Raw genomic sequence first — 26,084 nt, forward strand, 5'->3', positions numbered from 1 at the left:
AATTTTCACAAATAAATTTCAAAAAGGCAAGTTGAAATGAAAAAAATGAAAAACAAGCATTTACATTTTCTCCAAATTGTAATGTAATAGAAGAGAGAAAGCACAATCTTCACATGCTCGGCTTTTCAAAAATAACCTAATGAATATAATTTGGGCAATTTTTAATCAAGGATGTCAACATGCTCCAAGTAGTTAAACATTGTTGAGGAATATCACTTAAAGGTCATGTAAAAAGCACAAGATGCTACATTCAATGCACAGTATGCACATTAATCAAGGCAGGTACAAGTCTAACGTTGCTGCCTTCAAGTCTCCATTTAATTATTTCCTCAATTGCTGGTTTCCCGACTTATTAAATACTTAAAACAACATGGTCAAGAGTAGCATTCATCTTTGCTGTCAAGCAGAGATATGACTGTAATAATTATTCCAGAAGATTTTATTTACCGTGACAGTTTCTTCACAACAAATTACTTGTTCAGAAAGTGATTTTATATCAAACTGCTCATTTTTGCTGAATCTCTAAAGAATACACTTTAATTGCTGCCATTTCTCAAGAGTAAAAGGAATCCATTTAATAAACCAATAATAGCATGATAACAGGCTGTTTGTCTCTGCCCATATTGTAGTCGTTGCCATGGTTACCTGGCAACTGTTTGCTGCATACAGGCCTCAGGGTTCATTCTATTTTGCAACACGGAAAACAAAATACCAAACGACTATATCTCTATTTTATCTTACACAGCAGACAAAGACTTTGGTAACCACGCTTAAAATGCAGCACCCTGTCTGCTCAATACATTTATAGTACATTTATAGTACGTGAAGCAGCTGCTACATAATGTAGTTCTCTACTGTGAGCCCACTTGGCCCAGGCAACGTGTTAAGAATATGCAGTAGTTTCACCCAGGCCCTTTACAACCAACTGTGAGAGAGATCTGTATTCCATCACTACTGTTCTGCAATTTTCTGTGACCAAAATAACAATGCACCATGAATATTTCCCCAAACCACTGCTGCAGAACAATTATATTGGGCACCTCCAGGAAAAATCTTGGAATTTCTCAGGATGATTTTGCAGGGATCCATTTCAAGAATCTTTTCTTGGTCATTGGTGAAGGTCAGCTTTCAATTTTCTATTTTTGCCACAGGCGATAAAATCCCAAGGCTATTGCTAGGCAGGTGAAGACAGATGCTGGAAAAAAAAAGGTGAGAACAATTCAGTAAATCTGTCTTTTTCTTTAAATTACAAGTCCTATTCTTTCCGATTGATGGATTAATCAATCGTGTACTTAAAGGGACATAACTGGATGGGACAAAAGCATCGATGAACAAATTCACTTAAAGCATATCGAGCTTGCATGTCTTGGCACCCACAGATACCAGTGCTCAAAATAAGAAGCTGGAAAGATCCAGTGCAGTTTGAAGGCAGCGGCAATGGCTGCACCTTCTGGAGGGGCAATGCTGAAGAGGAACACGGTCTTCAAGAACAAACTAGTCTGGCACCTCAGCGACTCACTCTGTAGGATCAGTGAATGCCTTATAACTCTTTGGCTCACTCCAGCACGCTGCAGTCAGCTCAGCACACACGCCAAGCCTTGAAAGTGCAGAAAAAAACAAGGAAGATTTCCATTCCAACAAATAATCCGGGTCTGCTTCCCAAAGGGGGAAAAATTGATCATCCAGGACAACTTCTGAAGCAGGATGGGAAGCAATATAACCCTGTGTGATTGGCGAGGAAGACATAGCAAGGACTAGACACAAAATGCTGGAGTAACTTAGCGGGACAAGGAGCATCTCTGGATAGAAGGAATGGGTGACATTTCGGGTCGAGACCCTTCTTATGTCTGAAGAAAGTCTCGATCCGAAACTTCACCCATTCCTTCTATCCAGAGATGTTGCCTGTCCCGCTGAGTTAATCCAGCATTTTGTGTCTATCTTCGGTTTAAACCAGCATCTGCAGTTCTTTCTTACAACATAGCAAGGACTAACTGTAATGGAGTTTTGCCCTACATAATGCTTGGAGCAGGTATTATAACAAAGCCTGATTATAACAAAAACATACTTTGTCAGAGGGCAACTGCTGAATTATCTCATTATCCACATGTTGGACCACACAGATATTCACACAACTGTGACTGGCGACAATGGTCATCCACCACCTAATCTATAGTTTTATCTCCATCTATCCAGCTCCAAAAGCCTGCCCACTAGAAGGAACCCTTCAAAGATCTCAACTGCAACTCAGTCATAACAGCGAGTTCCCAGAGCTCCATTGCACAACAGGATATTTAGGCCGATCTCCTTAACAATGTTCATAAGACCAAAGCTCGACTCAAAAATAACAAGTCGCCAGAAGTATATTGTATCCATACTGAATTCCTAAACGGTGCTCAAGAATTTAAGTCACAAATTCACAGTGTCATCACCTCAACACAGAACCCCCCTGAAGGCTCCCCTCCTAACTGTACACATTTGTAGGTTAATTGGCTTTGGTAAATTTGTAAATTGTCTCCAGTGTATGTAATAATGGTGTTCGTGTGTGGGGATTGCTAGTCAGCGCAGAGGGCCGAAGGGGCTGTTTGACTCTGTATCTCTAAACTAAACTAAAAGTTCTTATAAATGGCCTAATTGTGACCATCTTCCAGAAAGAAAACAATATGACTGTGGCAACTACAGTGGAATTTCCCTGTTTCTGTCACGGAGGAGGTGGTCACAAAAGTCCTCCTCCAATACTTGGAGTGGAAATTATACTCCCCACATCAGTGTGGATTCTATCCATCCAGTGTGCATGATCGCCACCTTGTGGCAACTCCAAGAAAAATGCAGGGAGCAGCATCAGCAGTGATACATGGATTTATGTGACTTCACTGTCATTGACTTCATCAATGAGCAGAGACTGCGGAACACCCTCAAATATGGCTGCCCACAGAAACTTGTTTCGATCATGCTCTTGCTCCACCAGAGCATACCAACTATGATAATAGTCAGAAAGTTCTCAGTAAAGACTGGTGTTGAACAAGAATACACCATCACCTAACACTTCATCAACCATTCTTGATGCAACCTTGCATTTCACTTCCAACAAACCTAATTTGGAGTGGGGCTAATCTTAAGAACTAATTCAACGTATGATGCCTTCATCGTGAAACTAAGGTTACCCAATGGTCAGTAGTTGACCATCAATATCGTGTCATAGTCATACAGCACAGAAATAGGCCCTTCAGTCCAACTCATCCATGTCGACCAAGATGCCACATATAAGTTAGTCACATTTGATTGTGTTGGCCCATATCCCACTAAATATTTCCTTTCAATGTACCTGTCTAAATGTATTTTAAATGTTGTTATTATACCTGCCTCAATTACTTTCCATGGCAGCTCTTTCCATATCTCCATCCACTCTGTGAGTTGCCCCTCAGGTTCCTATTAAGTTTTCCCCTCTCACCTTAAACCTATGCCCTCTGTTTCTTGATTCCCTTACCTATCTATTCCCCTGATGATTTTATACATTTCTATAAGATCACTCTTGTGCTCCAAGGAATAAAGTCCTAGGCTGCCCAACCTCCCCCTTTAGCTCAGGCTCTAGAGTACTGGCAACATCCTTGCAAAATCTTTCCAGCTTAATGGTATCTTCCCTCTAGCAGGGTTTCCAAAACCAAACAAAGTACTCAAAGTACAGCCTCACCAATGTCTTGAACAACTTTAACATGACGCCCCGACCTCTGTACTCAATTCCCTGACCGGTGAAGGCGAGCTTGCCAAAAGCTTTCTTTATTACCCTATCTACCTGCAGTGCCATGTTTAGGGAATTACTAGACCAAGTGGACCAGTTGGGCCCAAACCTCTCCTGCATTGGAATCATCAGGGGAATAGTTAGGTAAGGGAATCAAGAACCAGAGGGCATAGGTTTAAGGTGAGAGGGGAAAACTTAATAGGAACCTGAGGGGCAACTTACAGAGTGGATGGAGATATGGAAAGAGCTGCCATGGAAAGTAATTGAGGCAGGTATAATAACAATTAATTCATAATTCCTCCCCCCCTTCCCTCTCCCCCCTCCCCATTCCTCCCCTCCCTTCCCTCCCCACTCCCCCGCCCCTCCACTCCATCCTCCTCAACCCCCCTTATCCTCCCTCCTCCCCTCCCTCCCTCCACCTCCCTCCCTCCACCCCCTCCCCCCTCGGAGATAGATTTAAACTTTAAAATGTCAATAACTTAAAAAATATAACATCGATTTCAATGAAACTTCTTCCATTAGCACCAAAGGGACGACCGTGAGTAAGGTGGGCCTAAAATTGTTGCACTATCGTGTACCGTTTTGGCTGTAGTTCAGGAACAAACAAACAAACATATGAGTTTTAGTATATAGGTGTATTAGTATTGCTACATCGTGCTGTTCTGCAACACTCCGCAGGGCCCTACCATTCACTGTGAAGGTTCTGGCCTAGTTTGACTTCCCAAAATCCAACACACACTTATCTGAATTAATCTCTATGAGCCATTCTTTGCCAAGCTCATCAGGACCCTGATGTAATGCTTGATAACCATCTTTATCATCTTCGATACCATACATTAACTCTCCCTGCATCCCATGCGATCCAACCTTCCAGTCGCCTAACGTGCATAACCTAATCAGAGGCTGGCTAAAGTTCACATTGACCATGTCTACAACCTTGCCCTTATCACACTTCTTGGCAACTTCTTCAAAAAAACCTCAAACAAATTTGTGAGATACAATTGCCCACAAAACCATGCTGACTATCCCTAATCAACTGCTGTCTTTCCAAATGCATGTATGCCTCAGAATTCTCTCCTGTAACTTTTGTAAGACAGATATTAGGCTCACTGGTCTATAGTTCCCAGGTTTTTTCTTTGCCGCCCTTCTTAAAAATAGAGGCACAACATTAGCCACCCTCCAGTCTTCTGTCAGCCCACCTGAGTTTAATATTGATTCATACATCTCACCCTGGATACCTGCAATCTCCGAATGGCCTACTCCTGCACCTATTGTTTATTGTCTAATTTCTTCTCTAGCTTCTCACAATGTCCTCAGATCCTGATCAGACCTGGGACCCTCATACATTTAATGACCTACAGCATCTTCTCAATAGCTAGACTGTTCTGGTTGATCAGGAACTGTTGAGCACAACCAGGAAACCAGAGGAAGATTAAAGCTCATAATTCCATCCTTTGGAAGCCTATGGTTCACTTGGAACTTGCGCTCCAATTTTAGCATCAAGCGGGACAATAAGGACAAATAGGCAATCTTGAGCTGAAGGTATTGAGAATTATGTTGTAGTGTTAAATGACTAAGTGACGCGATGTTGCATTATTTGCCTATCACAATTATTTAACTCAACAACTTTAAACCACTACATAAAATCTAGCACTAATATTAATCATAATCAAAAACACAATGGAGTTATTATTGCCATACAAAAATGTTTCATTGCAATGTTAATCACTGCAGAAAGTCACGAACAGATTATAAAAATGATTTATTTCAGTGATATGTTGCCATGTAAATGGCAAGCAAGATTTATAAAAAAATGTCTTGCAATAAATACTTAAGATGACATTTGAAAATGGTAACCAGTGATGGAATGAATGAAGGAGACATTATTGCAGATAAAGGCCAAAGATTACCAGGTCTTTGTAGTAAATTCATTTTCACTATATCCAAGGAACTGGAGATGATTAAATAATGCATTCCTAGCAGAAAAGTGAACAAAAATACCCTGATAAAATATTCTAGTGGCTTAAATCTGCATAGTCTAGAAGTGGGAAAGGGCCACATTGGTGCCAGTAGTGACCTTTAAGAAATATATAAATTATTCAATGGAAATACAACTTTCTGTGTTGAAGAAATCTAGAAAACAAGGCGAATGGACATAGGTATTATTGAAGATAGAAACAAAAAGCTGGAGTAACTCAGCGGGACAGGCAGTATCTCTGGAGAGAAGGAGAGAGGAGGGGAACTTCTTCAAAGTAGACATACCTTGAGGAGATTTTTCAGTGGAGGAGACAAAATGTATTACTGAAAATCAACCTGCACCACCTTTACTCAGAAGCGATGCATATTTTGGAATAATTACAATGTATGATAATATGGATGGGTTTAATGTTGTTTATTAAAAAAATGAGTTGTCTCAATGACAGTGGTTCAGGAGCAAATTCTGCACTGGCCAAATACGGTACGAATGATAAATGGCCTCTGTTGAAGGACAAACATATTCTTTCTACATACTTTCTACCGCATAGACTTAGGTATTTTCTGCTCTGATTTTGCAGTCATTAATCTATCTTCTTTCAGTCCTGTCTTGCACCCACCCCTTCCATTCAGGAAGAGATAGAAGACTAGAGTGCTACCTTGTATAGCCTCAACTTTCAATATTGAGCATTAATGCTGAGTATTAACTGAGTTATCAGAAAATTTGAGCCCTGATCTTGGTCAATTCTTCTTATCTGACATTTATTTAGAAACAATTGCAGCCCTAAAGCCTGGGTTTGCCTTCTGCAATTAATTTTATTTAGAATCAGAAGTTCCTCAATTCAGTCCGGAACACAGATCAATCAATCAAACGGATCAACCAACACACAGAAACATAGAAAAATAGGTGCAGGAGGAGGCCATTCGGCCCTTCGAGCCAGCACCGCCATTCAATATGATCATGGCTGATCATCTAAAATCAGTACCTTGTTCCTGCTTTTTCCCCCTATCCCTTGATTCCGTTAGCCCTAAGAGCTAAATCTAACTCTCTCTTGGAAACATCCAGTGAATTGGCCTCCACACCTTAAACACCAACTTATTTGGAAGAAATAAAATTACAATTGGACATCGAGAACTCACAATTAATTATTTTACACAAGTGTAAACTGGTTCATTGCACTTCAGTTGAACATATATTGGTTTATATTGGAACTGATATTATGTTGTTAAAAAATTGAGATGACTCCCTCAAAAGTAAAGCAGTTTTGGTGTGCTACATCACTTTAAACATAATTAATTTAGTTGCAATATATATATGAGAAATTAAGGAACAGTGGGAGGTAAAGTTTGTGCTTTCGAAACTGTGCAGTCCAGTATTTATGCTTTCTCACTCTGGTGTTGCTTATCGACCCGTCTGCATGTGCTGCCAGCAATAAATATGTAAAAATAATCATTTGCAGTGGACTGTTACCAATTAATTTGGTTAAAAATGAAGATCACACAGAAGTTATAACTCCGCCAAAGGACAATTCTCAAAAATGCCACACATAGTATGAATGGCCATACCCAATTTGACTCTTTGCCAGAATGGTTGAATTACATCACGCACATCATTGTGTCATATGTAATTGTAGATTGTACCTTAACTTATGCCTCTCTCATCCTCAGACATGAAACACAAGAGACCAGGAAGTATCTTAAGTTCACACATTCAACCATTTTCATGATCCTACCTGCGAGATACCTCATTGTTTCCAGTTTAAGAGATTCCAACATGGTTTTAAGTGACGCCACATCTGTGTCAATTTTTTTGTTTGTCTCAGTTATGGCACGGTCCGTGTCCGAATTCTGCAAAAAAGCACCACAGATCAACCTGAAATCAGCAATACTATGGATTCAAAGGAGATATACTTCCGCATGCTCCTTGAGACACAGTGGGTGACAGTAAGCAACTATCAGTAAAAAACATTATTCGGTCATTAGGTATCACAAAATGCTGGAGTAACTCAGCAGGTCAGGCAGCATCTCTGGAGAGAAGGAATGGGTGACGTTTTGGGTCGAGACCCTTCTTCAGACTGATGTTCACATCAGTAACCCATTCCTTCTCTCCAGAGATGCTGCCTGACCCACTGAGTTCCTCCAGTATTTGTGATACCTTCGATTTGTACCAGCATCTGCAGTTATTTTCCTACCTATCTGGTCATTATCTACATTATCATTAGCAGAGGCTATGTGACCAAATGGATCACATCATTTCATATATTACAACAATGACTATACCGATTTTCTGGCACCTTTGGTTCCAGAGCCTTCCTGGATTATTTGTTTCTCCAGACCAACAGAGATCACGTGATAATGAAACGACAATGCACCTCTGGACCGCTAATGATACCCTTCCCATGTCTCTAAAGCACCATGGAGTGCCAGAAACATAAAAAACACAAATATAAAACATAAGCTCAATGTGAATGGAATGACCTGCCGACCTCTCCTCAGCTCCCACTGTCTCCATGGCTGTTTAGAGCCCTGGCTTCAGACCCCACTCCCGACTCGCAACGGCACCAGCGATTCCTTCTTCACCCAATGCACAGCACTTTCTCTGGGTCGCTGTTCCTTCCTCACCCCACGCCTCCTCCTTCCTGTCCCCTTGCACTGAAACCCCCCCGACCGCTCCCACGTACCCCCCTCCCAAACCATCGCCTCCACCTTTTCCCCCAGAGTGTGTTAGGTTTATTAGAAGGATGCATGTGTTAGGTTTATTAGAAGGATGTGCACTCCACTCTTCATTGTTCTACTTGCACCTGCAGAGAAGGCTCTCCAAAGCCCCATGGGGCATGGATATTACTTTTCCCCATTGCAAATAGGCAAGATTTTGCTCACAAATAGAAAGTGAACATTTGTGCATTGAGTTTCTGCGGAAGACCAGCTGTGATTTAAGCCATGAGATGAATAGATCAAAATAAATGTGGTGACTCTTGTGAACAGCCTCAGTACAATCTACTATTCTTACAGCCTTGTACTTGGTGTGAATGCGCTCATGTATAGTGATTTTACTCAATTGTATTCAAAAAACAATTTTTACTGTACCTAGGTACAGTATGTGACAATAAAATACCATTGAGCCATTTAGATACATGTGACAATAAGTACCATTGAACCATTAAAGAAAGAACCAAGTTTAGTGAGATACCAAAGTAATGCCTTAGGTACTATTACAGAGGCTCTTTGCAATAATCAAGGAATTACCTTGTGCATGCCTCTCGTGATTCAAAAAAACCTTTCATTCTTAACCTACTTTTGGCTACAGTTCAAGGCCAAAACATAAATAAACCATAACCTGGCTGTGTCATCATCAGCATTACTTCAATATTTTTTGATGAGAGAAAAACGACACTTCTGGTTTTTAAACTCTCTTTAACTTTGACAAATGTGGAGACCCATTATGTAATATTACTCAGGAAATTGCAAAGCAAAAATATAAATCTACACGATTGCAAACTTATTGTCTGGGGTGAATGTACAACGGCTCATAAAGCAGCTACTAAAACGCTCGATTGAACATTGCAAGGTCTTTCACTCAGCAATAAATTAATTAGAGGTGTTACTGTGGTGCTTGTGGAGATTTCTCTCAAATGCAGTCAGCAATTCCATGAGGTACAAAAGCAGATGAATTGAAAGCCTGCATTTTTTGCATTATATTTGGGAAAATGTTCAACAATTACACTTGGAAACGCATGCGAGTTGATCCATCCTTGAGAAAGTTTGCTTCAAATTTACTCAAATTAGGTTATAATATATGGGAAAATTAAACACGAAGATTCAACAGCAATGATTCCAATGAAATACCTAGGCCAAATTATTACATTACTCTAATGTAAGTTGTTTTAACAACTGAGACTCATTACTATTTTAATTGGCAAAGGTTGCACGAGAGAGCAATTTTACCACCAAAAAATAAAATGACTCACGCCCTGAACAAAGACCTACTTCAAAGCTCCACAGACGACCATGTGCGGAATAAAATGGGGAGTGGGAAAAAATGTCAAAGTCGTTCAACAGTAGCAGCACGCTGGCATAGCGGTGGAACTACTGCCTTACAGTGCCAAAGACGTGGGTTCTTTTGACTACAGGTGCTTGTCTGTACGGGAGTTTGCACGTTCTCACCGTGACCGCGTGGGTTTTCTCCGAGATCTTCGGTTTCCTTCCACACTCCAAAGACGTACAGGTTTGTAGGTTAATTGGCGCAAATGTAAAAAAATGTCCCTAGTGTGTAGAGGGTAGTGTTAATGCGCGGGGTTAGTTGGTTGGGCCGAAGGGCCTGTTTCCGTACTGTATCTCTAAACTAAACTAAACAGACTTAATTGGGTGAAGTCTCAACCCGAAACGTCACCCATTCCTTCTCTCTAGAGATGCTGCCTGTATCGCTGAGTTACTCCAGCATTTTGTGGCTACCCAGTTTAAACCAGCATCTGCGGTTCCTTCCTACATACTTTATTGGGTTTATCATGTTGGCATGTTCTCTACCTGCTTTACCTTGCTGCAACCTCTTCTGTTAATTAACAAACTGAAATGTGCAGTGTATGATGTCACAGGAGGTGCGGGCATATTTACACCAAATGATAAAGTTATGAGAGATGTTCTCATTTCATAATCACTAAAGTAACACATTCCATGCATATTAATAATCTTAAAAGTACTTACCAGTTCAGTAAATTCATTTTTAGATGTCATTAGCTGCTTCTCTTGTTCTCTAAACTAATTAAAAAATAATAATGATATATATGAGATATTTTCACTTTCTCACATAATATGAAAAGGTTCATTGACTTTGTATTTATTAAAATCATTCTTTTAAATAATCGCATATTTAAATATTTGTTTAAAACTTTATTATATATTTCCACTGGCAGATTACTGCATACTTTAAAATATATATTTGCAAGGTCACTTTGTGAATTAGCAACGCTCTTCACACGGAAGAAGGGTCTTGACCCGAAATGTCAAGTGTCCATTCCCTCCTCAGATGCTGCCTGACCTGCTGAGTTCCTCCAGCACTTTGTGTTTTGCTCACGATTTCAAAATCTGCAGTTCCTTGTGTCCCTAATCCCTGGGGTGAGAGGGTTGCCCTATTAAGAGAGACTAGACAGTTGAGTCTGTATTCCTTGGAGTTCAGAAGAACGAGGGGCGACTTTATTCAAACACATAACGGGGGCTGAAGAAGGCTTCAAATCCGAAACGTCACCTACTCATGTTCTTCAAGGATGCTGCCTGACCCGCTGAGTTACTCCAGCACTATGTGTCTATCTTTGGTATAAACCAGCATCTGCAGTTCCTTTTTATTACATAAGGGGGCTGGATGGGGTAGATGCTTTCACTAGTGGGAGAGGTTTGGATAAGGAGGCATAACAAGGCAAAGCAAGGCTTTGTAGGCTGTAGGGGTCAGCCTATTAGATATATTTAAGGTGGTGATAGATAAATATTTGGAAGATAAAGGAATTGAGGAGCATGTTTATATTGCGGAGATGGGGTAGGTTTGCAGAGAAGAAACTGAATGCCTGTGGTAGGGTGGAAACAGAGTGAGATTACGTGAGTTGTGGTGGTGGTGCTTGCCGTGGGAGGGATTGTCAATCGCAGCCCATTATTTAGAGGCGATGCAGGCAGAAGGAGATGAACGTGAACAGAGAGGGGAAATATTGCTGCAGCTGTGAGGTTATGTACAAAAAATGCATTTGGTACGAATCTGAAATAAAAGATGGCAGCATCTTTGGAGAGGATGCAACAGAATTCACAGGTTGACAACCTTTCATCAGGATTGACCAGTTCTAATACAAACTGGAATGGTTGGATAATTCAACTTGGTGAACTGAGTTTGGAGTCTTGAGGGCTGTATTGTGTTCCGTCGGGGAATGAGATTCTGCTAGCCGTGCTTACTTTGGGCTTTGTTGGAACAACGCAAAAGACGAAAGATAAAGATTAGAGTGGGAATGGGATGGCAAATTAACAGCAGCCAGGCCTGGTGGTGCATCATTAATGGTGCTGTCATACAGTTCCTGACATTTGGTTTCACATGTTGACCTGAGTGCTGTTTGTGTGAAGTTTGCACGTCTTCCCTGTGACTGTGTGGGGTTTTGCTGCGTGCTCTGCTTTCTTTTCACTTCCCACACGTGCTGGAAGGTTAATTGACTGCTGTAAATGTGTAGTGTAGTTAAGTGGCAAAATAATCAAATGGAGTTAATGGGCATGTGAGAGAGTACAGATTGGCACAGTTGCACAGTGGTAGAGTTGCTGCCTTACAGCGCCAGAGACCCGGGTTCGATCCTGACTACAGGCGCTGTCTGTACAGAGTTTGTACATTCTCCCTGTGTCGTGGTCTAACACTCAGCAATAAATTAATTAGAGGTTAAATTAATTAAACTGCAAACTGCTACTATCCTGCTCTTTTCCAAACTACCTCATCTGACACATTTCTCTTCCGGTTTCCTCCCACACTCCAAAGCCATCCAGGTTTGTAGGTTAATTGGCTTCTGTAAATTGTCCCTGGTGTGTGTAGGATAATGCTCGTGTATGGGGTGATTGCTGGCCGGCATGGACTTGGTGGGCCGTGGGACCCGTTTCCCCTCTGTATCTCTAAAACAAAATGCCGGGAGATAGAAAGATGAGTGGGTCTGATGGGATGGCCCTGTTTGGATGCAATGGGCTGAATTGTTACCTTTGTATTTTCTACAAACAGTGGGGTTATATTTAAGGAGATAGATAGATTTCGGGACACAAAAATATAATTTCTGAGAGAATGAGGAATATGGTATAGAAACAGGAAATCTGCGATGAGATATTCAATAGTAACCCAGGATCAGAGGGCTGAATGGCCTTCTCCTGTTTTGATATTGCTGTTTCCTTGCATGCCCTTACATCTCCTTGAGGGATTGGCTGTGATTAACAAACTTTCACCACCATTTCAGCCAGCACGACTTGCATAATCCAGTCTTTTTGTCCCCATCCTACACACACATTTTCACTGTTCTCTTCATCCTTCAACTACTTGAAACATGCTTCATTTCTACGTTTACCTTGTTCTGATGAAAGATTGTTCATCTGATCCTTCCCTCAATATTGAACATTTGTTTTGACCCAACATTGCTGTTAAAAAGATGGCTACTCATTGAGGCTGCTGAATATTTCCTCTGCAACTGAACGCAAGCATGAAGTTCCAAACTTATGACTTTCCCCAACTGTGCTCAGATGCTGGATTCCATGGGTAGTCTTGTGTAGGATTAGACCCGTTTCCTTTTGTCCAGTTATTGCCCCACCTCTCAACTCTTCTGAAGTTCAGTCCACCACTTTGCAGACAGACAACATGGGAAATTGATCAGTTAAATTAAAAGGAACATTTTTTTAAAAAAGCAATGAGAGTGAATAAACATAAAACAGCTGCTATTAACGCTATATTACCGAGTCCATGATTCTGCTTTTCTCCAAGTTCATGTCCAGTTTTGTATCATTTCTGATTTTCGTAACTTCATCCTACAAAACCAACATTGAAATGAACACTAGCAAAGGAAATCAGGAACACATGGTTTACATGTGCAATAATTCAATTAAGTCAGATAGTAACTTACTGTAAGCTGTTGTTTCACATGTTCCAATTCAATTTTTATTTTCTAAAGGGGTGAGAAAAAAAAGAGTTCCAATATTTCAGCACTGTAACACTTTGTGAGGGTAATCAAAATACATATTTTATTTAAATAATGGCATTTATTTTGTTGAGTGGGATTGTCAATCATTAAACACTTGGGCAGTTCCAGCACAAAGCTAGGGTTGGATGAATGCAGTCTGGTGAAATTTGATAAAGTCCAGCACAATGCCCGAGTTTCATACAATGTAATCAGGTCACGTGAGTGGGCTGGACAAGACCTCCCATGTGAAACTACTGAGATATCCATGCCCTCTTTGAAGCTTTCAATCTGCAGTTACTATGTTCTTTCAATCCTTCTGATTGTCCTACATTCAAAATATTAAACGTTTCTGGAGTAACAAGAATCTGAAAAAACACACTTAAAACATGATGTAAAACATTATAACAAGGACCTTTAATTAAAAGAAACACCTCTTCCAGTCCATTAGAAAAGCTCGATTCAAATGGATGGGCTCGAGGATCTGTACTGGATCTCATAATGGAGAATCTGTGAGTAGAATTCACAACGTAAAGTGATGAAGAATTGCCGAAGGTTTGTACTCGAGTCCAGAATTCAAGAGCAAAGTGGCATATTCACCGCAGAAATCAATCAGCAATGTTTTGCCATTAAAATGCTGGCTTAACCCAGTAAAAATATTCTTGACTCTTGAGTATATGATTCATTTACTTGTTCAACATTGCAATGGGAATCCTCATCATTGTCTTGAGCTTGGCCTAACAGCAACATGGGGTACTAATTGGAGTTACCGAAAGAAGTTTGCATTGGTATTGGTTTATAATTGTCACGTGTACTGAGGTACCATTAAAGCTTTTGTTTGTGAGCTACCCAATTAAATCAAATACTGTACATGAATACAATCAAGCCATAATCTTGCTGACATAATGCTACACAAACCATGAAGGGACCCAACCCAAAATATCACCTGTCCATCCCCCCTCCCCCCCCCCCCCCCCCCCACACGCTGCCTGACCCGCTGTGTTCTTCCAGCACTTTGTGTTTTGCTCCAAGTTCCAGCATCTATAGATGCTTGTGTCTCAAGTCATAATCTGGTAAATTGCAAAGACTTTGTGTCAGACTGTGTAGATCCCAACGCTTGCACTGCAGTCGTTGCTTGTGTTAATGCCATGGTCAAGCTGAAGAGTTGCTGCCAAACAGCTCTCAAGGCACTGCCGAGCGTCACCACTATTATCCTCACACGTATCCTTCCTGATAACAGCCTAACTGGGCCAAAACAGCCATGAGGTTGCAGACGGTGGAATCTAAAAGCCCCACCAAACGGCCATCCCAATGGCTCTCTGTCAGCTCAAGCTTGTGCAACGATCACGGACCTTTGGAAGCAATTGGGGGGAAAATAGTAGCAAACGAAACCCATTGTTAATTAAAAACAACATTGATATTAAGAAAAGTAAGCAAAAAAGACAATCAATTATATTTGCTTTTTAAATGAAGGTCAACAAAATGGAGGTGCACCAGCAATTTAGAAATGGCTCTGGTCCCAGTGTGCCGGCACTAAGGTCTGGTTAACACTGCTCTGTGAACTATATTGTTAGAATGTTTCCTGCTGCCGTTGATTTAAAAGCCCCTAGTGACAAGCAAATGTCAAGTCTTTAACCAATGGAAGAAACAAGCAGTATTTATGAAACTCCAGCTAACCATATTAGAAATGTTTGGAAGGTTTAGGCAAGTATATCAAGATTCTTCTTTAGCATTTTTTTGCGCAGTAATTGGCACTTGCTGTGGTGCAGGTCTGGTTTCAATTAAGAATAAAATTGCATTGGCGGACAGCTTTTTGTGACTGCAGGATCTTCAAAGTGCTTCACAGCTAATGAATTACATCTGAAATATGGTCGTTGTTGCAAAATAGAAACACAATTTGTCACCTTAATGATCGACAGACAGCAATATGAAAACAACCAGATAATCAGTTTTAGCAGTGAATATCGAGAATAAATATTGTTCAGGTAATTGGGAAGAATCCGCACCCTCTTTCTCGTAATGTCATTAGATCTTTTACATTGAAATGAAAGCATCCTATCTAGCTCTAGCTGTAACAATGCAGTGCTTTCTCAACTCTGCAAAGTGACTGGAGTGAAGCTTCAACTCATCAGCTTTATGTAAAATAAGTGGCAAAACGAGGAGGGGTTTGGGCAGCCATCACCACTAAGCTATAGCTTCTACCAGGTAGGTGGCTGAGAATAATGTCCTAAGGTGAATTACTACCCCAATGGTTCCAAAATACTCCTACATACAAACACAGAACTGTCCTCTTACAGATAAGAGCCAAACCAAGTGCAGAGAACCTACGGGACAATTAACTAACTTTCTCCGCTTAAAAATTGTGCAAGCACAAAGGAGAATCACATCCAAACATCCCTTGAAACACTGAAAGGGGCCAACTCCATTGGCAAGTGCAGGCTCTGAGCACTTAACAGAGTTTTTATGGCCAGGTAGAGTGAAGACCAGCATGATCTCGTTTTTTCAATTTTCTTCCAACCTTTTGTCCTGTCGCTGTGATGTTCTTTTTTTAAACCCGACCACCAATTGAATATGGGGGTAGTGATTATCTATAAAGAGCTAATGGTGACAGTGGCTGGTGGAGTGTGATGCAAAGCCTTTCCAAATTCTGGATTTAATTCATTCAATACTGGATGCATCACAGCTTGGTTTGGGAACAGTTCCATCCAAGACCGCAAGAAATTGCAGCAAATTGTGGACCAGCCCAGACCATCTCACAAACCAACCTCCCTTCTAATGACGCCATTTATACCTCACGCTGCCTCAGCAAGGCCAGCAGCATAACCAAGGACGAGTCGCACCTTGGCCACTCCCTTTTCTCCCCTCTCCCATCAAGCAAAAGGTATAGAAGTGTGAAAATGACCACCAAATTCAGGGACAATTTCTTCCCAGCTGTTATCAGACAACTGAATCATCCTCCCCCAACCAGAGAGCGTGCTGAACTACTATCTACCTTTGGTGACCCCCAGACTATCCTTGATCGGACTTTGCTGCCTTTACCTTGCACTAAACGTTATTCCCTTATCATGTATCTATACACTGTAAATGGCTCAATTGTAATCATGTATTGTCTTTCTGCTGACTGGATAGCATGCAACAAAAGCTTTTCACTGTACACGTGACAATATACTAAACTAAACGAGTGTTACAGCGTTGTTTGAAGTTGTACCTCATTTTCCATCCTCAGGCTTGAAAATTCACTTTTTTCCAAAATAACCATATCCTTTCTTATCGAGTCTAAATGAGCCATGATTTGCTGCAGCGTTATTTCCTGAAAGAAAGAAATATTCCAAACATACATTCATTCCTGCAGACAGAAACGGAAGTGCTGGTAAGTTTTACATTCTGTTGTCAATATCTGTCGACCCCAGCAATGTTAAAGAATCTCACTTCTCCATCAACATTTGATGTATCCAACCATCGGGAGATCCCCATGGCCCGGCATTTGACTCACCAAATAATGTTGGCAATTTCCACTCGCCGATGCCCCAATCTTGCCCCCATTAATTCGCAGGAACATTTCAGTGAACCCAATGTGTTTAAAGGGAGCAAAGGACTCTCACACTCCCACCTTTTCCACACCGACTCTACCAACCATCCATTTACACTAATTTTACATTAATTTCAACAACCCTTTGCAGATTCTAACACTCACCCAAGGGGCCAATTCACCTGATTGTGCTGAGCTTTAACAGAGTTAGGTCCTTAGAATATAAAAAATCCACATCATGATTTAACTTTGCATTTAATATTTACAACTGTACCAACTATATGAAAAAAAAACTATTCTCCATGAAAAGACTGGTTTCGGTGTAAAAAGTGGTCCAAATTTTTAGATGACATAGCAAAAACTCAGATGCCAAAGTAATTATGCTTACATTTCTTTATGCTTTTAAGGAGAATGATAAAGAGTTTCCTCAACATTGAACTACTATTGTGTATTAAAAATAGCTGTGTACTTGAAATGAGGCTGGGATGGAAGTGCTGAATCATGCAGTAAATCTACTACACCCAGGATCATTAACCAGGTGTAAAGCAAAACTCCAGTAAGGTAAAACAGCAGAATAAATCAAAAATCTTCAAAATCAGGGGACAGGGAACCCAGAACATCAACAAAAAAACAAAAGACACTTAAAAAAATAAATCTAAATTAGACTCGGTAGATGGTGAATGAAGGAAAAGATTAGACAAAGAGCTGTAAAAGGTCCAGAATGTAAAACACATTTTGTAAAGATAATTTCAGACTGTGATATAGTATCAAATTCCCTGAGCTCTTAAGGCTCTTGTCATGGAATTGGTCTCTTTACTGTCAATGGTATACAGGGAAAAGGACATTTATTTGATTTGTTTTGTATTACTTTTTCTGCAAATTCAGTTAACTACCTTCCTTGGACACTAAGGAACACTTTGTTCAGAATGTTTCCACGTATTGCATTGAGTAATTTTTAAATTGTTTAGAATCCATTTGAACATTACAACAGTATATCTTTATAAGTTAGTTTTGAGAACATCATCTCACAAGAGCTGCACTTACCTGTTGTGCTTTTGTTACCAATTCCTTGTGTGCGGATTCCATATTTGCACTAGTTAAATTTGCCATTAATGTTACAATAGCCTCTGCTTGCTCTTTTGGAAAACCTGATCAATTAAAAAGAGAATTTTTGTTTTAAAAATCCAGTTAGATTAATTCCAACACACAATCAAAAAAAAAATTGCAGATGCTGGAATTCTGAAAAAGAAACAGAAAATGCAGGAAGCTCTCAGCAGGTCAGGGAGTATCTCCGGAAAGAGAAACTGAATGAACACATTTTCTCCTCGTCCTAGCCTGGCGAAGGGTCTCCAACCTGAAACATTAACGCAGTGTCACTTTCAATGATGTTGCCTGACCTGTTGAATGTTAGAAATAATCTGGCTAGTTCCTCTCTCTCTGGCCCCCAAACACAAATTCTCATCCAAAAGAAAGCTGTAAAATGAACAGTTATATAAAACTAGTGATTGGCACTTATACAGCATCTTTAATATAGAAAGAATATTCCAAGGCATGTTACAGCCATTGTAAAACCCATTGTGGGGTCACGCGGGAAATGCCACAGCCGAACTAACATAACTGCAATGCAATAATGACTCATAATCTGCTTTTATGTATTGAATGAGGGACCAGGACCAATGATAGAGCCAGTTAATGGATATTTTTAAGATAGAGATTGTCAGATTACTGAAGGGTGTCATGGCTTATGGGGCGAAGGCAGGAGAATATGGGTCTGCTCTGCCATTTGATTATGGCTGATCTAGTATCCCCTCTCAACTCCATTCTCCTGCCTTCTCCTTATAACCTTTGACACCCTTATTAATCAAGAACCTATCAATCTCTGCTATAAAAATACCCAATGACTTAGCCTCCATAGCCATCTGCAGCAAGGAATTCCACAGATTCACCACCTGATACACCCCAATAATAATAATAATAAATTTTATTTGTCATATGTAGGTTGGCACAGGGTCAACGGTACAATGAAATGTATTTGACAAGACAACGGGTCACCTCAGCAGTAATATTCCAAGGATAAATAAGATTTAAAAAATGACATTAGTAAGGTAAAAAGACAATATTAAAAATAGGTAAAAAGACAATATTAAAAATAATCAACATATATGATTTGAAATGTGTGTATGAGTTCAGAAGCCTGATGGCCTGATGGTAAAAACTGTTCTTAAGTCTGGTGGTACACGCAGCCATACTCCTGTATCGTCTGCCTGACGGTAACAAGAACAGCCTACGTGCTGGGTGGCTGTGGTCCTTGATGATGCTGCGTGCCTTCCGCAGGCAACGTCGGTAGAAAATGTCCTGAATGGCCGGGAGACAGTTGCCAGTGATGTGCTGTGCCGTCTTCACCACTCTCTGTAGTGATTTGTGGCTGTGGGCAGAACAGTTCCCGTACCAGACTGTAATGCAGCCCGTCAGCAGGCTCTCAATGGTGCATCTGTAGAAGTTTGTGAGGATACTGGCGTTCATGCCAAACTTCCTCAGTCTTCTCAGGACAAAGACTCTTGGTTATTGTGTCCGTGTGCAGTGTCCAGGAAAGGTCCTCAGTGATGTGCACACTGAGGAACTTAACGCTGCTGACCCTTTCAACCTCAGCATCACCGATGTGGATGGGGAGGTGTCCACTCCCCCGCTGTCTCCTGTAGTCCACCATCATCTCTTTAGTTTTGCTGACATTGAGAGAGAGGTTATTTTCCTGGCACCAGCTGTTTAGTGCCTTTACCTCCTCTCTGTAGGCCGTCTCATTGTTGTCTGTGATGAGGCCCAAGATGGTCGTGTCGTCAGCAAACTTTAGGATGCTGTTTGAGCTGTGCTTAGCAGTACAGTCGTGCGTGAACAGGGTGTACAAGAGAGGACTGAGCACACAGCCATGTGGTGTGCCTGTGTTGAGGATCAGTGAGGAAGAGGTGTGGCTGCCAATTCTCACCACCTGGGGCCTGCCCGTCAGGAAATCGAATATCCATCCGCCAATGGAGGTCTCCAGTCTAAGATCAAGGAGCTTGGGGACGAGTTTTAAGGGAATAATAGTTTTGAATGCCGAGCTGTAGTCAATAAAGAGCATTCTCACATATGTATTTCCTTTGTCCAGGTGGATGAGTGCAGTACAACTTCAAGTTCCTAGTTGTAAATATCACCAACAATTTATCCTGTACCAACCACATTGAACCTACCACCAAGAAATGACACTAATGCCTCTCTCAGAAGAATAAGGAACTTTTGCTTATCTCCAACGACACCTACAAACTTGTACAGATGCACCGTAGAAAGCATCCTATCAGGATGCATCACAACTTGGTTTGGCCACTCATCTGACAACAGGAACACAAAAATGTGCAGAGTTCTGGGTGTAGCCCAGTCCATCATGCAAATCAGACCACCCCCTCCCATCAACTCCATCTACACTTCATGCTACATTGGAAAGCAGCTAACACAATTAAAGACCAATTCCACCGGTCATTCCCTCTTCTTCCCTCTCCCGTTGGGCAAAAGACACAAAAGCCTGAAAGCACATCCACTAGATTCAGGACCAGCTTCTTCCCCTCTGCTATCAGATTACTGAACAGTTCTCTCATAAGGTCGGGTGTAGTTCCAATCTTCCATCCTACCCCATTGCTGACTTTGCACTTTTACTTTGTAACTGTTACAATCTAATGCAATGATACTATATTCTGCACTCTGGGTAGTTTTTTTTCTTTGCACTACCTGTTGTACTTGTGTATGGCTTGAGTGTACTCGTGTATAGTATGATTTGACTGGATAGCATGCAATTAAAAGCATTTCACTGTGCCTCAGTACACGTGACAATAATAAACCAGGACCATTGCCAACTCCTTCACTCTCTTTCAAATGGAGCATTTTTTAAAAAGTCTTTAAAAAAAAAATAGAATCATCCAGCAGAGTTGACAAAGTCTCACCTAATGATGTATCTGTAGGTGACAGGTGCCAAGGAGGGGTCAAATCACTTCACAAGGTAGAGCTGGTTCGGCAGAATGATTGGGTCAATCACAGCTCACCAAACTTGCAAGATCTAAAAACTAGATGTCTGTACTCCTATCGTTCCTCTTGGTGGGGGGTTAATAAATGGAAAGAAAATGAAACTTTGCAAAGTTTTTATTGAACAAAAATGTGTCAGCAGTGCATGATTTGTAACTCGCACACCAGTATCTGACGTTTTGCAGATCGCTGTAGAATTGGGCACCATGGAAGCAGAAGCCTCCAGATTCTCAGTCAGGTCATTGGAGAGATCCCCAAATACACCATTTATTGGTAGAAGAAACTGAATTGAACCTGTATATCTGTGCAAAGGCTATCCCTCTGGACCATTCCTATCCAAGTACATAGCCAAATGCCTTTTAAACATTGTGATTGTACCTGCCTCCACTATTTCCCTCTGGCACCTCATTCCAGATATTCGCCATCCTCTGTGTGGAAAACTTACGCTCAGATCTATGGGCCAAACGCAGGCAGGTTGGATTAGTGTTAATGGAACATGTTGGTCAGTGTGGGCACGTTGGGTTGAAGGGCCTGTTTCCGCACTGTATTGCTCTATCTCATTTAAATGTTCCCCCTCTTTTTGTCCCAGGAAGATGATTCTGAGCATTTTTCCCATTTATGCCTCTCATAATTTTTTACCTCAGCCTTTTACACTCCACTGAGAGTAAATCAAGCTTATCCAATCACACCACCTCACCACAGCCCTCCATTCCAAGCAACATCCTGGTGAATCTCACCTGGTCCTTCTCTATTGCTACCGCATCCTTAAGTGCGATGACCAGAACTGTACACGTTTTGGAATTTTCCAGTTACATATGGAAAAATAATTTTAGTCAGGGAGAAGCAAGGGTTTTCAACTGAGTAGCTTCACTTTTTATGGGAATAAAGTTGAATGGAATCGTTTCAGAGGGATTAGAACATTAGAAATGATTGAGGGGAATATATACGTGAGAGTATTGGTGCTGTTTTTCCTTCAAGGTGTTTGCACAGGAAGTAAAATAAATCACCAAATTTTAAACTGGAAGGCAGAACAATTGTTAAAAAAATCCAAGCATATTAAAATACAATCGTCAATCCCACTGAATAAAGTTAAATGATTGAATCTTTAACAAAAAAATCATTGCAAGTTAAAATGAAACTCAAAAAATTGAAAATGACAAGGGTTTCTTCTCACCGTTATTCTGCAGCTCCAGGACTAAAGCGTGGGTATCAAAACACATCCTCCTCTGTTCTTGGGACAATAATTCAACCCTTGTGCCATAAGCATATGATGAAGTAGCAGCGAAAAAATCTGCAAACAGACAAAATCAATCAGCTTCTGCTGACAGCATTTGTCAAATGTCCCAGACAAGACATAAGATAGGATATATCCAATCCATAAACCAGAATTTTCCTTTTTGTTGCTCAAGTAAAAAGTCTACACAAGACATTCATTGCATAAGGTACTCCCAATATCATATAACAATTCACTCGGCTAAGGGGCAGCACAGTGGCGTAGCGGTAGAGTTGCTGCCTTACAGTGCCAGAGGCCTGGTTTCAATCTTGACTACGGGTGCTGTCTGTACAGAGTTTGTACATTCTCCCTGTGACCACGTGGGTTTTCTCTGGGTGCTCTGGTTTCCTCCCATATTCCAAAGATGTACAAGTTTGTAGGTTAATTGGCTTCCTTAAGTTGTATGTTGTTCCGAGTGTGTAGGGTAGTGCTGGTGTAAGGGGGAAAATCGCTGGTCGGTGTGGACTCTGTGGGCCGAAGGCCCTGTTTCCACGCTGAATCTCTAATTCTAAAGTAAAGAAACATTATAACAGTTATATAAATAGATGGAGCCACATTGACTCTTCTCACCACACATTGACTCCAAGTTAATAATGGGAACCTACTCCTTTACTGTTACGTGCTTTCAAAATGATGGACCTACCAAAGATATCATAAAGAGCTGAATGACATTAGAGAATTTGCTACTGACAGTATATTTATCAGCCTATAGACCTAGTGTTGGTAAAAATAATTAGTATCAATGGTTACATGATGGGTGGCATAGAAACGGTGGGTCAAAGGGCCTGTTCAGTTAGTGCTCCCATAGGTCCATATTCTACATCTTCAGCCATTGTATACTTTTCCCCAGTGAATTAACAAAAGATCTGGTCTTAGATCAAAGCCTTGAATTAAGCCATCCTGGCCCACAAAGCGTTATTCACCTTGTAAAATATTTATTTATTCAAAATGGGGGGAAAAAATAGAAATTCCATTTACTTCAAGTGGTTTTCCAGGAATTAACTTATTTGGAGACCCAGATGTGTTAATTGAGTAACCCTTTTCTGACTTCATTGCGAGTTAACGTACATTTATCAGGAATTTCTTTTTGTAATCACTGCACAGGTTTATCACATTCTAACATAATTACTAATGCATGATTGGACTTTTCGAAGAGAACCATGATAAGAGGCAATATAGCACACTGTGCAATATGGGGTGTGTGAGGAGAAGAGTTCTTTCCATTTGTTTGTGATTGCATTTGGAAATAATACTGGTAATGTAATACCGAGAATGGTTAGATCTGGAGGAGTGGAAGAGTTGCAGTGGTTTTGGTCACTGGTGCACTGGATGTAGGAGTGAAAATCAAAACACTGCAGATGCTGGAAATACAAAATAAAAGTTGGAAATGCTGGAAGGACTCAAAAGGTGGGCAGCACCTGTGGAAAGAGGAGACGTAAAAAACTGCAGATGCTGCAATCTTGAGCAAAACAGTGCTGGAGGAGCTTTGCGGGTCAGGCAGCATCCGTGGAGGGAATGGACAGATGATGTTTTGGGTTGGGACCCTTTTTCAGACTGACTGTGCTGGTCTTTACTATTGCCCCAGTCGTCCGCAGGTCAGGGTCATGACTTCACCGAATCCTAAGGCTCCCCCACCCACCCACAAGTCTGAACCGTTGACTCTGCTGAGTCCTACTGCTCCCCTGGCCAAATCCATTAACACCAACACCGCTAGGTCCCACTGCCCTTCCTCGAATGCCAACTATGCTACTTCCTTTACCCCCCATACCTACACTACCCCAACATAGCCCTCTCCCACCTAAGAAATTGGACAGGCTAGATGCAAGAAACATGTTCCCAATGTTGGGGGAGTCCAGAACCAGGGGCCACAGTTTAACAATAAGGGGTAGGCAATTTAGAACTGAGATGAGGACATTTTTTTTCACACAGAGTTGTGAATCTGTGAAATTCTCTGCCTCAGAAGGCAGTGGAGGTCGATTCACTGGATGTATTAAAAAGAGAGTTAGATGGAGCTCTTAGGGCTAGCGGAATCAAAGGATATGGGGGGAAGGCAGGAACGGGGTACTGATTGTAGATGATCACATTGAATGGTGGTGCTGGCTCGAAGGGCCGAATGGCCTACTCCTGCACCCATTGTCTATGTGTCTATGTATCCATGGTACCTCTCTCCATCTGCCCTCTTCAGACACTGTATCCGACCCCAGCCCCAATATGTCGTACTTTCACCATATCCACTGACCTCACTCTCTCCAAAGTCGAAAGGCCTGCCTTCGGCAGAGGGCTTCACCTTTGTACTCCTGCGCCCCCACCTCAACGAGTTCCGAGTTCGCCTTGATGATGAGCTCTTCTTCTGGTGCCTCCATCTCCATGAGCCTATATCTCTGGCAAGGAATCCTCACTCCTCCCAGTAACGACCCCATTCTCCAACACCCCTCCTGAACATGCCTGGCCGACCTTCTAACCTCTCATGACCTTTTCATCACCAATTGCCACCGTGACATTGACCGCCTCGACCTCCACTCCGCTTACCCACTCCAATCTCACCCCTCCGAACGCATCGCTCTCCGCTCAGTCAATAACAATCCCAATATATAGAGGTGATAAACACAAAGTGCCGTAATAACTCCGTGGGTCAGGCAGCATCTCCGGAGAAAAGGGATGGGTGACGTTTTGAGTTGGGACCCTTCTTCAGACTCTGAGTCTTTAGAGTTTGAAGAAGGGTCCCGACCCAAAAGGTCACCCATCCCTTTTCTCCAGAGATGCTGCATGACCAGCTGTGTTACTCCAGCACTTTGTGACTATCTTCGGTGTAAACCAGCACCAGCAGTTCCTTTCTACCAACATAGGGAGGAACAGTCTGAAGCAGATCCTGAAGGAAAACCTGGTCCATCCACTTCCCTCTACAGATGCTGCCTAACCAGACTTTTGCTTCCTTGATCTGTTGCAGAAAGACCCAGGAGCTCTGGCAGTCGAGAGATAGTTCAGCTGAAACCCTGGCCCTGGTTTTCCAGAGTGCAAGAGTCCTACTGACATGTGGAAACGCAGGAGCTGGTCTCTATCCATCAGCATCTTGCTGCAGTTGCTGAACAAGAGGGTCGTGGACAAAGAAAATATTTAAGCACTTGTCTCCTCCTTGGGTTTTTTTTCTGCTGTTGTGCGTATTTATTATTCGCTGAGCAAATGTCCCACATTCATTCAGTTTCAGGCGGTTCCATTTGCCGGCGCCAGCTTTTGTATTGTAGATTGTAAATTTCCAACACACTTGAAAGTGGGAGGGAAACACCCATTAGGTTGCCCTCAATCACTCAACATTGTCTTCATTTACACTCACCGCGTTTTAACTGCGACCTTGGATTCTCAGGCAATGGCAATGCATGAAGCACATTCAGAGCTCGGAAGTTGTAAGTTTGTAACAACGTTTTACAACGTTGTATTCGCTTCATGTTCTCTCTCTCCAAGCTCAATCTTTACTGTTTGTTTTCGGTGAGCAACGACGACGAGAGCCAGTCGACTGAGGCTGGTACTTTGCAATCAGAGTAAACGATGAAATCTTGATTTAGCAAAACTTCCACCAAGTCACCCTGATGTCATTTCCACCTTGCGAGCTCATTTAGGAAATCCCAGGACTCAGACTAGCATCGCCCGGTGGACTGGAGTTTTAACTGCAGCCCAGCCTGAGTAGAAGAACTGTGCACAAGAATAGTGCATTTCTTGTAAGTTCATAAGTGGTAGGAGCAGAACTAGGCCATTCGGTCCATCCAGTCTACTCCACTATTCAATCATGGTTGATCTATCTCTCCCTCCTAACCCCATTCTCCTGTCTTCTCCCCATAACCTCTGACACCCGTACTAATA

The 26,084-nt window shown here is 41.5% G+C and overlaps 1 protein-coding gene across 1 annotated transcript; it reads right to left on the reverse strand.

The window, feature by feature from the left end:
* Window positions 1–106: 106 nt before the first annotated feature.
* Window positions 107–25,827, reverse strand: LOC144595570 (coiled-coil domain-containing protein 90B, mitochondrial-like). Its single transcript, XM_078403129.1, has 9 exons — window positions 25,561–25,827; window positions 22,131–22,247; window positions 17,954–18,057; window positions 16,589–16,690; window positions 13,327–13,368; window positions 13,160–13,231; window positions 10,412–10,465; window positions 7,444–7,558; window positions 107–1,195 (listed from the first exon to the last, which is right to left on the reverse strand). The coding sequence occupies exons 1-9, from the start codon at window positions 25,670–25,672 to the stop codon at window positions 1,137–1,139; spliced, it is 777 nt and encodes a 258-aa protein (XP_078259255.1). The 5' UTR covers window positions 25,673–25,827; the 3' UTR covers window positions 107–1,136.
* Window positions 25,828–26,084: the final 257 nt, after the last annotated feature.

Source organism: Rhinoraja longicauda, chromosome 7 (assembly GCF_053455715.1).
Source record: "Rhinoraja longicauda isolate Sanriku21f chromosome 7, sRhiLon1.1, whole genome shotgun sequence".
NCBI classification, from domain to species: Eukaryota; Metazoa; Chordata; class Chondrichthyes; order Rajiformes; family Arhynchobatidae; genus Rhinoraja; species Rhinoraja longicauda.

Excerpts from the sequence above, each read along its gene's own strand:
- LOC144595570 (XM_078403129.1), bottom strand. The coding sequence starts at position 25,672 with ATGAAGCGAATACAACGTTGTAAAACGTTGTTACAAACTTACAACTTC. Across the intron at positions 22,248-25,560 it reads AAGGTCGCAGTTAAAACGCG|ATTTTTTCGCTGCTACTTCA; the intron begins GTGAGTGTAAAT and ends GTCTGTTTGCAG. Across the intron at positions 13,232-13,326 it reads ATGTGAAACAACAGCTTACA|GATGAAGTTACGAAAATCAG; the intron begins GTAAGTTACTAT and ends TTGGTTTTGTAG.